The sequence below is a fragment of the Mus caroli genome, unplaced genomic scaffold, assembly GCF_978045245.1.
Source record: "Mus caroli unplaced genomic scaffold, Mus_caroli_1 scaffold_11, whole genome shotgun sequence".
NCBI classification, from domain to species: domain Eukaryota; kingdom Metazoa; phylum Chordata; class Mammalia; order Rodentia; family Muridae; genus Mus; species Mus caroli.
In genome coordinates this window covers 4,838,653-4,854,559 of record NW_028227266.1, presented here as the reverse complement: position 1 = coordinate 4,854,559, position 15,907 = coordinate 4,838,653, and the positions used below count along the sequence as shown (strand labels likewise).

The window sequence follows — 15,907 nt, the reverse complement described above, 5'->3', positions numbered from 1 at the left end:
ATTCTGCTTTACTGTCCTCTTTTAATTATCAACTTTTTCAATATTGATGTATTCCTTTTTTTTTTCCTCATTCACACAAGCAGTGTACAATAAGTGGCCTCTGACAGGTCACATTGGTGAATTCTTCTATTGAAGATTTTCTAATTTCTCCACTGTTCACTATAATAACTTTTTAGAAATTCAACTCTTTTTTTTAACTGAAATAATACAATTTTAGCTTCAGTAATTAAAAATGCTGAAATGGAAAATTAAAATACCAAATACAATCTGTCTTCGCCAATAACAACTATACAAGATACTTAAATTTGTACTCAATACTTTCTTATGAAGTAGTTGCAAATTTTTTAGCAATTATGGGTTTTCCATATGTCTTTAACCCAGTTTCCTCCAATGACAGCATTTTACAAAATTATAGTATGATATCAAAAACAGAAAAGTGACATTCACATGGCCAATTCACAAAGGCCACTCATGTGTCCCTTTCATAGCTACAACCCATCCTACCCCCTTATCGATTGGTCTTCATTTGCGGTTTTCTTTAGTTTTGTTCATTTTTTACACTGTTAAACAAATAAAATTGTAATACGCAACCTTGGGAACTTATGTTTTCCCTCTCAGAACAGTTCTGTGGTATTCACTGGTATTGCTGGGTAGCATTTCGTACCAGAAACATGATGGGTTCAAATTGTTAAGAGGTTGTTATTACTGGTGGTGGTGGTAGTGATGATGGTTGGTTGTTTTAGTTTGCGTGTGTGTGTGTGTGTGTGTGTGTTGTGTGTGTGTGTGTGATAGTTTTGTTAGGGGTGGTGTAGATAGAAACTGTAAATTCATGTATAATTTTCATATAAACATAATTTTTATTTCTCTGGAATATATGGCAAGGAGTACATCACTGACTCGTCTGTATGGCCTCTACATACTTATAGCCTTTTTCCACCACAGCAGTGTGGCTTCCAGACTTTGTATGTAGCCTTACTTGCTGCTCTCACTGTTTCTGTGTTAGCTATTCTGTATAGCATGGTTTAAGTTGATAGCTGCCTAGTGACTGGCTAGTGGTGTAGAGTATACTTTGGGTACTTGTTTGCATGTGTCTGTTCTTTTCATGTTTTTTTTCCTCTAATTCTTTTAACCATTATCTATTTGCATATTGATTTAGTCACATTGGGTTTTGTTTCTTCACACACACATATGCAGCTTGCAATGGTCATGCACATCCCCCTTTGTTCTCCATCATCTCCACCAGTCACAGTTCTACTCTTCCCCTGATCCTCCATCATCTCCCCTCATTTCACATCACAGACCCTGGTCCTATTACCAGTTCATGTTATAATTTATTCTTCTACTGGGGCAAGATGACATTTCTTTGAAGCTTTGACATCTATTCTCCTGATGGCTAATAATATTGAGCATTTTCTCATGTATTTATTGGATATTTATCTCCACATTTTGTGAAGTGTATAGTCAGATCATTTTCTGAAGTTTTTTACTGAGTTACTTGGGCTTTGATAAGTTTTTAAGCTCTTTATATATTCTAGAACATATCACCATGTTGTTCTTCAGGTCTCAAAGTCCTAGCCAATCAACTTCCTCTTCTTCACCTTTCAGACTCTTCTTGTAAAATAAATACATAAATGGATGGATGGATGGATGGATGGATGGATGGATGGATGGATGGGAGGATGGATATGTAGGTGGGTGGGTGGGTGGGTAGGAAGGTAGGTAGAGCACCACTCAACAATAGAAGCATGTTCTCAGAAGTGTTTCATTGGGTGACTTCACATCAGTGCTTAACTAAGCCTTATCTGCCCAGAGTAGCATCTCTCTAATGTTAGTAGGTCTCCTATGGAAGTGCCATTGCCCTTTTTTAATACATTATGGTCTAGTGCATAGGAAATATTTGCTAGAATTGAGCCTAAGAATAAATGTAACTAGGACTTAAGGATCTTAATCTTAGGATTAATAGCTATGAGCTTTAGTTAACTGATAGTTAAACTCTTATTTTTGGCTGACATCACAACTTTTAGAAAAATGCAGTAATCATTGTCTTTGTATTATATGCATTATTCTTTCTGATAAATCAGAATATGAGTGTTCTATATTTGAATGTTTTCTCCACCAATATCTTTTTTTGTTTGTATTTTTAGCCAAGTGGACGAAAACCCATTGAAAAGATAGGAATTTCAGTACAGATTTAGGAATTCAAATAATTTTCAATCTTACCAAGAACAGGGCTAGTAATGTGAAACATGTGCTCTCCACACGTAGGAAACTCAGGATAGCTTTTTGACTTTCTTCCTCATGGGCTGTTAATACCAGCATTTGATATATTTTATCCTAGAAAAAATACTTTTTCCAATTTCATTTTCATCCCTAGTTTTTCATTTCTAACTCTTCAAAATATGGCAGAGTTTTAAAGTATCATGTTTAAACTGTATAATTATCCCCGTCTGAAAAAGAAAAGCATTACAAGGCAACCTCTCCAGTTCCATATACTATCTCTTGGGGCCTCAGGCACTTTTACTGGTACTGCTTACTATGTTGCTACAGAAAACGGTTACCATGGCGCGTTATTTGTTCCTAGGAATACTTCCAGCAGGAGTAAATGATACTCAGTGGTAGACTCGTGGGAAAGCAAAACAAACAGCTGGGCATATGGCTGTACTTAATGAGGTCGCTCACTTTGAGCTAAGATGCTGTACACATTTCATGAGACAGAACTGCACATGTTGAACAGACACTATGGAAGACACCAAGGCAGACTCTGTGTCTCCTGAAAAATGCTCAGCCCAGAGATAGTGGGTAATGATAACACACTCTTCCGAGTCTAAATTCTACAGAGGTAGCAAAGTCTTCTTCCTTGCTTTCACCATCTGTTCCTTCATTCCCACTGCATTTATCTGAGTTCCTGACACATCACCAAGTAAATGAAACTCCGCAACTCCTGATGGAATAAGGAGAGAACTGTAGTGTAAGCATTGCTACACTGACTTATTAAGACTTTATCATCTGGCCTACCACAGAGATCAAGAGCAGAAGCATTGGCTTACTGGTCTTAGATATTCTGTCAGTGCTTTAATTTAACACATTTACTTCAGACTATATTTTCTATAGTCTTGGATGTGAAATTCTTTTCTGGGCACATTTTAATACAGAGAACAGGACCACTGTGGAATGATATAAAGTAGTAGAAATGGTATTTTTGCTATTAGAATAACTTTATATTTCAGCAAGGAGCATACCACCTCTTACCTTAAGAATCTACCATTCCTCACTACTAAGTTGGTTGTGTTTTCTCAGCTTTCTCGTGCAGGAAGTCTGTTTTTGTCTCTTTTCCTAACTGAGCATTGGCTTGCTGTTACTTTTGCTAGAGTGCTTCCTTTCTCCATAATTTTCATGACTGTCTCCTGTCTAGCTTAAATGTCATGTCTCCAGGGAGAAATGAAATATGACTTTCTAATTAGTGTTGTTTGTTTTAATCAGAATGTCACATAGAACTAATGAGTGTGAGTTTTCATTTTTAAATGTACAAAGAAGTAAATAGGACCAAGTACAGTAAGTAGATCACTCTGAGTTCTAATCCAGACAGGTCACATAACAAGTTCCAGGCCAGCCAAGATGCATAGTGAGATCTCTCCAAAAGCAAAAACAAATGAAACAAAGGTAGTAAGGAATTTACATTATAATCTTTATCCCCTGGTCAAATAACAGCTAAATGGCTTTAAAACAATCAGCTTGGACTTACTCCATGGCTCATTTGCTACTGTATAACTCCCTCTAAAACTTGCTAACATAAACAGTATATTCCGATGATCTGTGTTGACTATGTAGCTGTTGATTCTCCCTTTGATAATGCTGTTGCACTCAGATTTTATCTTTGATTCTGAAGATCTAAAGTTCTGTTGAACTTGAAATTCATCATGCTTCTTCAGACACTTGCTTTGTACTAGGGTTTGATTAGCCAATATTGCTGGAAGCTAATCAGACAGTTCTCTGCCTTTAGCTATGTCTCTTTAGCTAGCCTCGGCTGCATCTCAACATGGTGATCTTAAGATCATCAAAAATAATGTTTACATCCTGGTATTTCCTAAAGTGAGTGTTCCCAAGCAGCAGGTTAAATGCTGTAAAATTTCAAATATAGCCTGAGAAGTCACACAGAATCACTCTCATAGCAGTCTGTCAGCTATGAATCTGTAAATAGCAGTACTGACATCTCAGTGATATAAGATCTTCTAATCCATGAATGTAGATTAGCCTTCCTTTGGAATTTTTTCATCTGTATTTTGTAGTTCTTGATATATAAGACATTTTTACCTCTTTGGTTGTGTTTATCCCTAAAATGTGTGTGTGTGTGTGTGTGTGTGTGTGTGTGTGTGTGTGTGATTTTTTGGGGGGCTGTTCATTATATAATGATGTGCATAGAAATGTATTTTTTAAGATGTTTACCTATTTTTAAAGACTTATTTACTTATATATATATGAGTGCTTTATTTGCATGTATGCCTGCATGACAGAAGAGGGTATCAGATCCCATTGTAAATGGTTGTAAACCATCCCTTGGAAACCTAAGGCGCTGTCCCCCAATCCTGTAGTTCTCTAGATGACCAGTTACATAGACAAAGTAGACCTTTAATAGTGGCCAGTGGTAATCTGGAACAGAAAAAACTTTAAAAGAGTTCAACCAGCTGTCCCCCAAGTTCCTACACAACAAAGTAGTGCCTTTGAAAACTTTCCTACCTGTGCCAGGCTGGCATTGCAGTCCTGCTTCTTATCAAATACTTTGTGAATAATGCAAACACATTTTTCAAGAACAAAATTTAACTGTTTAAAGTAGTACAACTAAAATAGAGAAAATATAATAAAGAGCCTTATAAATAAAGGGGAAAGTTAAGAAAAGTGGGGGCCTGGGGCAGGCAGGCTAGCTCAGTAGGTAAAGATGCTTGTCTCACAACTCTAAAACCTGAGTTTGACCTCCCAAAACCCAGTGGAATGAATGTAAAACCCAGCGCCACAAAGATGGCCTCTGACCTCCACACCCCTACATACACACACAATAACAATAATTTTTAAAACTAGATATTTATAGCGCAGATGTTTGTAACTTTGTCTGCTGAAAAGTTCTGGGTTCCATATTTATAAAAGAAGCCAAAACCAACTTTTTAATAAAAATTGTATTTTTAGCACAGGTAAGACTTACATGACAGCCAATTTTAAACTTTGATGTAAAGTGGGAAGAAGTCATTTCCTTGCCTTCCCCCTAATTTGCAAGGCTGCTTCTCTCACTAGTGAATACCAAAAACAGTGTGGCTCTTAGAAAAGGCTTTTACCACAGCAGGTGGGGATATTGGCAGGCCTGACTGAAGTCAGAATGAGGCCACCCTACAAGGCCTTCTTTTAGTTACAAGAAGTCTGAATGATGGTCTGAAACTCCATTTTATAAGGACATGGAAATTCAGCCAATGACCTGTTAAAAAATCTGAAATTTGCTGTGTTTAGTCAAATGAAAATGTTGATATTTCATTAATGGTGGTGATTTCAGACATCCATTCTGGTTTGTTCAGCTGCCTGTCTATCACTTCCATGTCCTTTATATGTTAAATCTAGAGCTTTCGAAGAGAAACGCCAAAAACAAGAAGAAAGAGAATATCAAATTAGAGAACGGATCCTGCAGCAGAGGAAGCAAAAGTTTGAAGAAGTTACTGAAAAATTCCAGCGTGCCCACGTTCCTGTTTCTCAGAGAAGGAGAGCAGGTACCTTCATTTCTGGAATAATTCTAAGAATAAAAATGGAAGTTGTAATCAAATTTAGATCAAGTAAACAATGACATTTTACATTTTTTTAAAAAGTAGGAACAGCCTGGTGTGCTGTTTGAGTAACAAGCATTTTAACCAAATGAAAAACAGGAATTTGATTTAAATTGAATTTGGCAAATACTGTGTTGGCTCCATTGGTAAGTTCTCTATTTATTCACAAATTTCTTTCAACTTCACACTAGTTCACAATGTTTTGTCTTTTTAAAATTGATTTTGTAAGTACTTAACAGAAAATTTAGCAATTGGGTACAGGAATTGAGTGGCATAGTTATTCTGGCATTTTACTCATAGTCTGCTTCAAATTTTTATTTGAAAGACTGGCAAACAAAAAGTCTACAAAGTAATACAATTCAATAGTCTAAGATCCACAACCAATTAAGAATTTAAATATAATTGGACCAAGGAGATGGCTGAGTAGATAAAGAAAGCATTTGTGAGGCATGAGTCTACATACCTAGAACCACTTAAAAGTCAAAGACAGGCAGCCGTGGGAGCAGCCTATACTCACAGCACTTAGGAAGCACAGACGGGGGTTCCCTAGAGCAAGCTACTAGCTAGTCTTGGTAAGCTCTGGATTCAATTCATAGACCCTTCCTGAATAAACAAAGTGGAGAGTGAGTGAAGCAGATATCAACCTCCAGCCTCTACACCCACAATCTAGCACACACACACCTATACCTACACACTTGCACCCACACACATCTATACCTACACACGTGAGCATGCATATACATGAAAGACCCCAGTGGGGAGACCCCCACTCAAGTCCCGAGACAGTGCACGTACCCAAGGAATCACGAGAGACTGGCTTGATGCAAACACACGAGGCAGTTTAATGACAGAGCTCCAGGCCAACATGTATCTCACGCAGGAGACAGAGGAGTCTACCCTGAGGCTCGAAAGTTAGGGGTCTATATAGGAAAAAAGTCGGGGGATGGGGAAATTGGCGTAGTTACACACAATTGAACAGTTTAAACATCAGCAAGCGGTAAGTTCGGGTCAGGACCACAGCAACTCTAGAGGGAGGGTGCTTATCTTTGTGGGCAGAGCATCTGGTTAAACTCAAGCCATATCATAAGGAGACCAGACCAGATGGCCCATTACTCAACTGGGCTTGTCCGGAGATTGTCCTTGCATGCCTCTCTTATCTTTTATGGCCAGCCAGTCCCTGGAATGACTTAACAGCCTTTGTGCCAGCCTGGCTGGTCTCTGTCTTAGGCCTGTAAAACCTTCTGACTAGTCATCATGAGCCATATGAATCATGGGCCTTGAATTCAATTTCTTTCTTTCATTATGTGCATATTAAACTTAATGTTTCACTTATTAATATTAAATAATTATTATTTATATATTCCATATTTTAAAAAGAATTTTAAGTGTAAATATGATTTATGGTTTCATATCACATCCACGTTTTTAGACCTTAAGTAGCAAGGCAGAACTAACAATATATCAAAGCTCACTAAACAAAGAGAGCTGACAGTACCATTGTATACCCGGCTATCATATGCTGTACTGTGTTATAATCTGATTCCAGCTATACTGAACTACAGAAATATGTAATTGTACTCTTAACACTAAAAACCATGACCTATTTTGGATAAGAACTTAAACAGTATCATTGGTACAATAACCGAATGTATAACTACTGTGAAACATAGGAAAGAATGCTAAACCTATGTCAAGGTGCTAAGTCATTGTTTCTAGAAAAATAACATACATGACTCTTGAATCACTATCTTACCAGGCAAAGAAAACAGTAAAGAGTAGTCCAGACAGAAGGAACAGTTCATACAAATGAAATGTGTCTTTCAGTGTATCTGAAACATAAGTTGTTTCAGATGGGTGGTAAGAAGAGAAAAATATTAACTTGAGACTAAAAAAAGTAAGTTGGAGCCAACTCCTGAAGAATTCTATATGCCATACTAAAAAGCTCATCTCTAGACAAAATGCCATTTTCTAACTGGAAAGTAAGTCATTTCTGTGTCAGTAAGGAATCTTAGTATAAACAGGAACTGCAAAGAACACTGACATAATCAAAAGAAACCAAAACATGGTTTCCTCTCCTAGAGTGAGTCCTAAAGTCAGGGTCAAGAGCTGGTTCCATGGTTGTAAAGTTTCAGAACAAAGACTCTAATTTTGTTCAGCTACCAATTTCTACATGGTTTTTATCTTTACTCTTGTGGAAATGGTAGCTGCTAGTTCACCAACTACAAGATTGATATTCTAGACCAAAAAAAAAAAAGAGGAAAATATAAAGTTATGCCAATGAATCCCCCTTAATAGAGGCCTCGTTCATGTGTTTTTATCTGTTTGACTCTATTTGTAAGGAAAACTGGAACTTTCTCAGTGTTGGGTATGTTTCTACTCCTAACAAATATATAAAATAGAGGGGCCTCTCACATTGAGATATGCTTATAAGAAGTGTAACTATAGTGACAACATGGAATGTGGGTGGAAGCAGAAACATACTGAAGTTAAAAGGCTAGGAGGAGACTTAATGTTGGGAAAAGGTGTTAAATTTCTCATTTGAGCAGTAACTGTATATAGACATAAGAAGTAATCTATTCAGATATCACAATTGATAGGATTATTAAATGTAGGAGAAGAAAAGATATAAGGAAAACAGTGCCTTGGAAACTTGGCAGAGAGCATCACACATAATACACATTAATAAATAGCAATATACTGCTAGATATGGAGTAGTATACTAGCATATTTTCATTATATGTCACTAATTTATTTTGATATTTTCAGACATGTATATATTATCATATTCACCCCATTACCTTCTCTTGTGTCTAGAGTTCAAGTTTGAATTAACTCCTGTGTAATAGTATACTGGCTCTGTTTAATCATTTTGGAAAAAATTACAGACAATAGAGTAGTGAGGAAGTAGTTGACATGAATGTTTTAAAGTAAAAAGGTTTTTTTTTTTAAAGATTTATTTATTATTATATGTAAGTACACTGTAGACACTCCGGAAGGGGGCATCAGATCTTGTTACAGATGGTTGTGAGCCACCATGTGGTTGCTGGGATTTGAACTCAGGACCTTTAGGAAGAGCAGTTGGTGCTCTTAACCACTAAGCCATCTCTCCAGTCCAAAAAGGTTTTTTTTTTTTTTTAAGTGTTAGGTTTCCATGAAGAGTTAGAGCTAGAAAATCATCTGTTCTACCTGGAGGCTTGAAGAACTATGTATAGCATTTGATACGTGCAACATAATGTCTCCATAGGCTGCCTCAGAGAGGCAGCATTCTTTAGAGACAGTGAGGGGAACATTAAAAGTAAGGAAAAGAGAATATGTTGAGTACCAAAGTGCATACTTGAAGGCTTTGAAAGTGGATGTATACAGAAAACAAGATAGTTGAAAGGTATACAAAGCAGTGTGGGGTAGTGTCTATATAGCAGATGATTCGGAGGGCATCACTTGCCTTCTTCCTACCTTAGCTTCTCAACTGTAAAATTTAAAACAGCACCTGTGTCAGGCAGGATGAGCATACTGAAAACATCCTTAAAATAAGCTCTGTAACTGCTCAAATAGTAGCTGATTTTTAAAATTTTATTCATGTGAATATTTTAGCATTTGTCATAAAATTTTTGAGACCATGAAAGCAAATACTGAGTTTTTATATATATGTGTGTGCCTACACATTTTTCAAAGTTTCATATTTTTAAATAAATATTGTTATAGAATTGATGATGAAAATCTCAAAGTAACAGTTTCTTTTTTACAACTTAACATGTCAAATTTAAAATATCCTATTGTAAGTATATTGTAAAAGAGCTTTGAAATATTTTATTGGCCAATAAAATTATATAGCAAGAAACCATTGTTGATAGAATGATTCTTTATTGGTTTTTTCTTTGTTTTTTACTATTCTGTTAGTTTTTCAAAATCCAGTTCCTCCATTAGAAGAGGCCCTAAAACAAATTCAAGAGTCCAACTTAAAATCAGAAGTAAACATTCCTCTTTCCCACAGGCCAGCAACAAATTGGCGGTGAGTAATTTATTATAACTATGTTAAAGTGGTTAGGCTGTTAGCTCTTTTATATAATAACCATACGGCTTTATACTTGATGAATTTGTCATCTTTTTCATTGGTTGCATCTTATCTTTGTCTTAGAATTTGTTTTGTTTTCTTTCACAAATTAAATATTAAATCAGAATTGTAATTTGGTGTCTTATACTTTAGTAGTATAAATACTGCTAATAATGAATCATTTTCTACGAAAAATATCAACACTGTTTTAATATGTTGATGTTTATTGTCTATACTAAAGAGATACAATTGTTTAGATTATTTTGATACAAATTTAGTTTAAAAAAGATTTTGCAGTTGTAGTGGTATTTTTTTCTTCACTTAGAATTTTGTTGTTATTGTCTCAATAAAAACCACACTTTTTATTTCTGGTTCTCTCCAGCATTTCCTAAGCAAAGACTATTAAAAGGAGCAGCATGGGCTAGCCAATCACTAGGCTTCCTCCAATAAATATATTTTTCATTTTTTCCAAATATTTTTTATGTTATATGCAGAGAACTAGATGAAGCATTGAAAAGCAGTATGGAATACACTGTAAAACATGCAATTCCTTGGGGCCAGAGAGATGTCTTTGTGGCTAATAGCACTAGCTATTCTTTCAGAGGACCTAGGTTCAATTCCCAGCACTGTATGAGCTCACAACTCTCTGTAACTTCAGTTCCAGGGGATCTGACGCCCTCTTACAGATATATATGCAGGCAAAACACCAATGCATATGAAATTAAAAAAAAAAAAGACCTCATTTTTAATTAAAATACGTATATAATCTGTAGTATATAACCGTAAAAAGAAGTAAAATGGCATTGTAGAAAGCTCTGAGACTGTGGGTGTAGCTCAGTAGAGAGCATTTGCCTCACCATGTAATGCAGGATGGATCACCAGCACCACACAAAATACATAGATTTACATCAAAATAATAGTAATAATCAGAATACTTAGGAAGTTGTTAATATTTCAGGCTGTAAATTTTGTTAATATTTTACCTATACAAAATATTATTTCATTTTTAGAATTTCTCTGGTCAGTAATTCTCTTGATTAGAGCAAAAACATAATTTAATCCTTTCAGTATTTATTAGAAAAGAACTACTCTTTATTTTAAAGAATCTCATTTAAAAAGGAATGCTTCAGCCAAGCTTTGAAGAAAATATGTGTTAATCAGGACAAATGGTGAATGGCACTTTTAGACAGAATGGTGATCACATGTAACAAAGCAATGATATATATATTCAGGGTAAAGTATAATCTGACTTCCACATGCATTCTCTAGTATGTGTGTATACACACACACAAAAAAAAAAAATTTGTGATTTTAAAACAAATAAAATATGCATTTATTTCTGAAGTTTTAAGAGAATTTTAAGCAAATAAACAAAATCATTTTTAAACATACTTTTATAATTATTATAGATTATTGTGCATAATGAGAGAATGGATAAAGGAGAGAGGAAGAAAAGGAGGAAAGAAAACAATATTTCATGAAAAAAATACATTATAAGTTTGGTGTAATAGCATAAAGAAAATAAAAATAGCCAAGGTAAAGGTGAGAATATGCTGAGTAGAAGTTTGGAGACTTATCAAAAAAAAGTACAAAATGAACTACCATGTAAACCAGCTATTTCACTCCTGGGCATATACCCAGACAACACCATATGCCACCATAGAGATATGGTTAGCCCTTGTTTATTGCTCCTTTATTCACTAAAGCAATGAATTGGAATCAGAGTGGTTGTCCAACAAATGAGTGGGGAAAATACACACACACACACACACACACACACACACACACACACACACACGAATACTACTCAATTCTAAAGAAAAATGAAGTTAAAATGTACAGGAAAAGGGATGGACATGTACATTATCAAGTGAGGTCACACATTCTTAGAAAGAAATAAATCACAACAATATGAACTAACCAGTACCCCCTAGAGCTTGTGTCTCTAACTGCATATGTATCAGAAGATGGCCTAGTCGGCCATCATTGGAAAGAGAGGCCCATCAGTCTTGCAAACTTTATATGCCTCAGTATAGGGGAACACCAGGGCCAAGAAGTGGGAGTGGGTGCGTAGGGGAGTGTGTGGGGGTGGAGGGTATGGGGAACTTTTGGGATAGCATTGGAAATGTAAATGAAGAAAATACCTAATTTTAAAAAAGAAAAAAAAAAGAAATAAACCACATGTCCTCTCTCATATGTCTCTCTAACCAATAATACATATATGTAAACAAATATACCGTGGGTACGGTATAACAAGAAAAGAAAACAGCTAAATATAAGGTGATTAGAAAGGAGTAAATGCAGGGATGGATATGAGTTATGAAAAGGATATCATAAAACTAATTGTTTTCTAGTGCTAATTTCATCATGAAAGTTCTGGTTTTGTGGTGGATATGTGTGTAAAATATTCAATACTAAAAATATAAGTTTTAATGTGAAGCTTCACAATTTCCATTTCAAATGGCAATTCTAACTGGATATAAGTTCATAAAGTTGTATAGACTATGTTTGATTAATTTTGACGTGTAATGTTTATTTGCAAGGGTTTTACAAAGAACTTCACTGAAAAGGAGAATATGTTAATATTTTAAATTTTTTTACTTAAACTTTTTTAATCAGAAGATAGGAGTCCAATTATAAATGTTAATTTTTTTAATCAAAATTGAGACAAAGAGGACTAGGAAGAGATAACCTGAAGGTTGTGATTTTATTGTTACTTAACTTTTTTGAGGATTTTTGTTCCCCAAACCAGATTATAGTTTTGTTCAGTATACTGAACTATAGTGCTGTACATGTTAGAAGAATTCCAGAAATAAGGGGGAAATATCATAGATAAAAGTAAACTCTCTGAGGGCAGAACTTGGCCTGAAGCTATACAAATGAGTAAGATAGTCAACAAAAACAAGCAGTTCTTACAGTGTAATTAATTTGTCTTATATGTATGTACAGTGAGGTATATACATATGTACAGTGAAGTACATTGGTAGGAAAGGAAGCCAAGTGTTAAACCAGGAAAGGCTTTGATAAGTAATATGTTCTAGAAATAAGTAGTGAAAGAATTGGAGCAAGGTCCCAATATGTTTAGAAGTTTTGCCAAATTAATAGGGGCAGACTAATAGTGGAAAATCAAGATAATCTAGTTAATCAAAATGACTTCTTCAGAGCTGCCAAGGAAGGAAATAGAAGATGGAGAAGACTCAAGAATGGTTCCAGAGACAGGGTTTCATCATCAGTGAATAGAGTGAGATGGTAAAACCATTTATTAAAACTTAGGGATGAAGATAAGGTGGTAGATCTCAGGTAAAGCATTTTGCCACAAAAAGAAGAGTATAGCTGTGAAGGAAGAATCAACAGGTTTAGGTAGAGAGTAGTTGAAAGGAAGATAGGTGTCTTACTTAGGGTTTCACTGCTGTGCACAGACACCATGACCAAGGCAACTCTTTTAAGGACAACATGTAGATGGGTTTGGCTTACAAGTTCAGAGGTTCAGTTCATTATCATCAAGGCAAGAACATGGCAGGCTCTTAAAGTACATGCCCACAGTGACACACTTCCTTCTCCAACATGGCCACACCTTCAAATAGTACTACTCCCTGGACCAAAAATATTCAAACCACCACAGGAGGGTATGCTATAAGTTTTAAATATAGGGTATTTAGAAAGTCTAAGTCATGAATACACATGTGACAGCCATCACAGATAAAAATAAAACTAGTCAGTATCTTATCAGTGGTGATCTTGAGTTAAGCAATCAATCAGAATGCCATATGGTAACATGACAGAGTCCTTGGATAGGAACATCCTCTTGGAAGGCTACAAAGCATTTGAAAGCTAGTCTTTGCTAAGTCTATACCTCCTACAAATGACAGCATCACTGTAGAGCAATGCAGTTACAGTGGGTGAACCATTTCCCAAAGAAACAACTTTGAAAGGTACCCCCAATACTGATCTAGCCCATTAAGAAGGATAAAAGGATAATGTTAACCCTTTGCAGGCGTATACAAATAGAATATCACAATCAGTTTACACAGATTACAAGAGGAGTTCTGGTAGGGTAGGAAGAAGGTCTCCAAATTCAAAACTTCAAAAAGGCTGGCCTCAAGAGTGAGCCTGAAAGTGGGATGGGTGGGTTGGTGAGCAGGGGAAGGGGAGAAGGGATAGGGGGTTTTCAGAGGGGAAATCAGGAAAGGGGATAACATTTGAAATGTAAATAAAGAAAATATCTAATAAAAAAAAACAAAGAGTGAGCCTGAAAAGGGACAACCAGAGAACTATAAAAAGATGATAGCTAGAAAACAAAAGTCATTAAATACAATGGTCACATTTCTCTTTTACAGTAATTGGGCTAAGTTGTTCATCATAAGCAAAGCAACACATTGAAGAGAAGCAAGCTAGAAATATGTTAAGAACCAAAGTTGGAAACATAAAGGCAGTATGACTTTAGAATATTATGGGAAAGTTTGTCTGGACAAAAGATGACATCTATCAGCCAAGGCAATTGGGTTCACAGGGAATTTGACTTCTAAATACTTCTAGTATTTTTATACAGAGACACTACACTTTCCAGTTTGCTTGCTTGTTTGTCTCTGTGTTCAATTAGTATTCTGTGCTGATCAGATATTTTCCATCTTAAAAACACCTCTTTTGTACAATGAATGAAAGCATGGTTGGTTTTTTTGCTCAGCAATGTGCAGTTGTTTACAATCTTAGAAGGGTTAAACTGTCAAAATAATTTCAATTTTTCTGAAGCATTATGTTATTATTTTAGCAAATCTGTACTAAAATAACTAAGTATTATATCCTAAATAGTTATGTACTAAATAAGTATAACTAAGTATTATCTTTCTGAGAAATAATCTTTATTTTGTATCAAAATAGCTAGTTTTCGTATTTTTATAATATACTTTGACTGTGACTTTATGATTACCTGTGTGTATGTGTACATATATAGCATGTCTTCATTTGAAAAGCAAATAAATATAATCTATGAGAGAAAATGCTATGGCTAACTAATAAAAAGTTGGATTGTCCTCCCCAAATAACTGCCAGTATTAAATATATTAAGTATTTTATAAACTATAAATGCCATGTATAAGTATGAAATTTTAGACTATTAGTGATTACTAGTTGACTTTTTGTAAATAAATTTATTGCAAATGTTTATACAAAGATTTTTAAGCTATTTTCATGTTAGAAATACATTTCAATGGAATATAAACCTAAAATGGGTTCAGAAATAAAGTGATAGAAGTGTGGTAGAGCAGTGGTTGTGGTACTGGGTACTGAGTAGGCCTTTGCACAAGCTCTGCCACTTAGTCATAGTCTCAGCCCAAGAGGTGGTTCTAGTATAGAAAATGCTAGTTGTAAATTAAAATATTTTAAGATGATAATGTTGTCATCAAAAACTGAAATTTGTTTGGAAAAGTGGAGACTAATGCTTAAGCCTCAATTTAAATATGAGACTCAGTTGTAGGAACTACTTCAGGTAATAATGAGATATAAAAATATTTACAAGGTACTAACTTAAAATATCAGAAATAATCAACCTTCCATCACAACCATTTTCTTATCACAAAGCTAATCTGTTTGGCATTTCTGGTGGACAAACTAACAAAACAATTTTGTTAGATACCTATCTCCAATATCCATGTATTTGTGATAAGACAGTCTTTCTGAACCACCAGTACATCTGAGATGTCTGCCTTTGCTCCTCACACTAGAGGTCTAAACTAGATGTTTCAGCTCATATCTGTGCATCAAGACTTGAAAAGGAGAGGACAGGTGAACTTGAAGCATCTGTATACATGTTTCTATTAGTCAGTGTGAGGAATGTGACTGACCAGTGGAAGATCAAGCATGAACCCCAAAGGATAAAATCAATCAAAACCCTACAGGCAGCCCAGTAATAAGATTCTTTAAATCTTAATGAGGTTCTTTCTACTTGCCTGTCCAAATACTTTCCCACCTATGCAGATCCATTCCTGCTTGTCCAGCTATCTCCAATCCTGATCCCTACTTCTCTGGCCAGCGGTCTGCCTCACGGGCCCCATTGCTA

The 15,907-nt window shown here is 35.4% G+C and overlaps 1 protein-coding gene across 2 annotated transcripts in view; it reads left to right on the top strand.

Annotated features, from left to right (window-relative positions):
* Nucleotides 1-15,907, top strand: part of Cep126 (centrosomal protein 126) — a 53,338-nt gene that overhangs the window by 7,790 nt on the left and 29,641 nt on the right. For both annotated transcript variants that reach the window (XM_021173292.3, XM_085844399.1), the window contains exons 3-4: nucleotides 5,602-5,747; nucleotides 9,699-9,810. In XM_021173292.3, coding sequence (XP_021028951.1) covers nucleotides 5,602-5,747; nucleotides 9,699-9,810 — 258 coding nt within the window. The remainder of the gene's footprint in view (nucleotides 1-5,601; nucleotides 5,748-9,698; nucleotides 9,811-15,907) is intronic.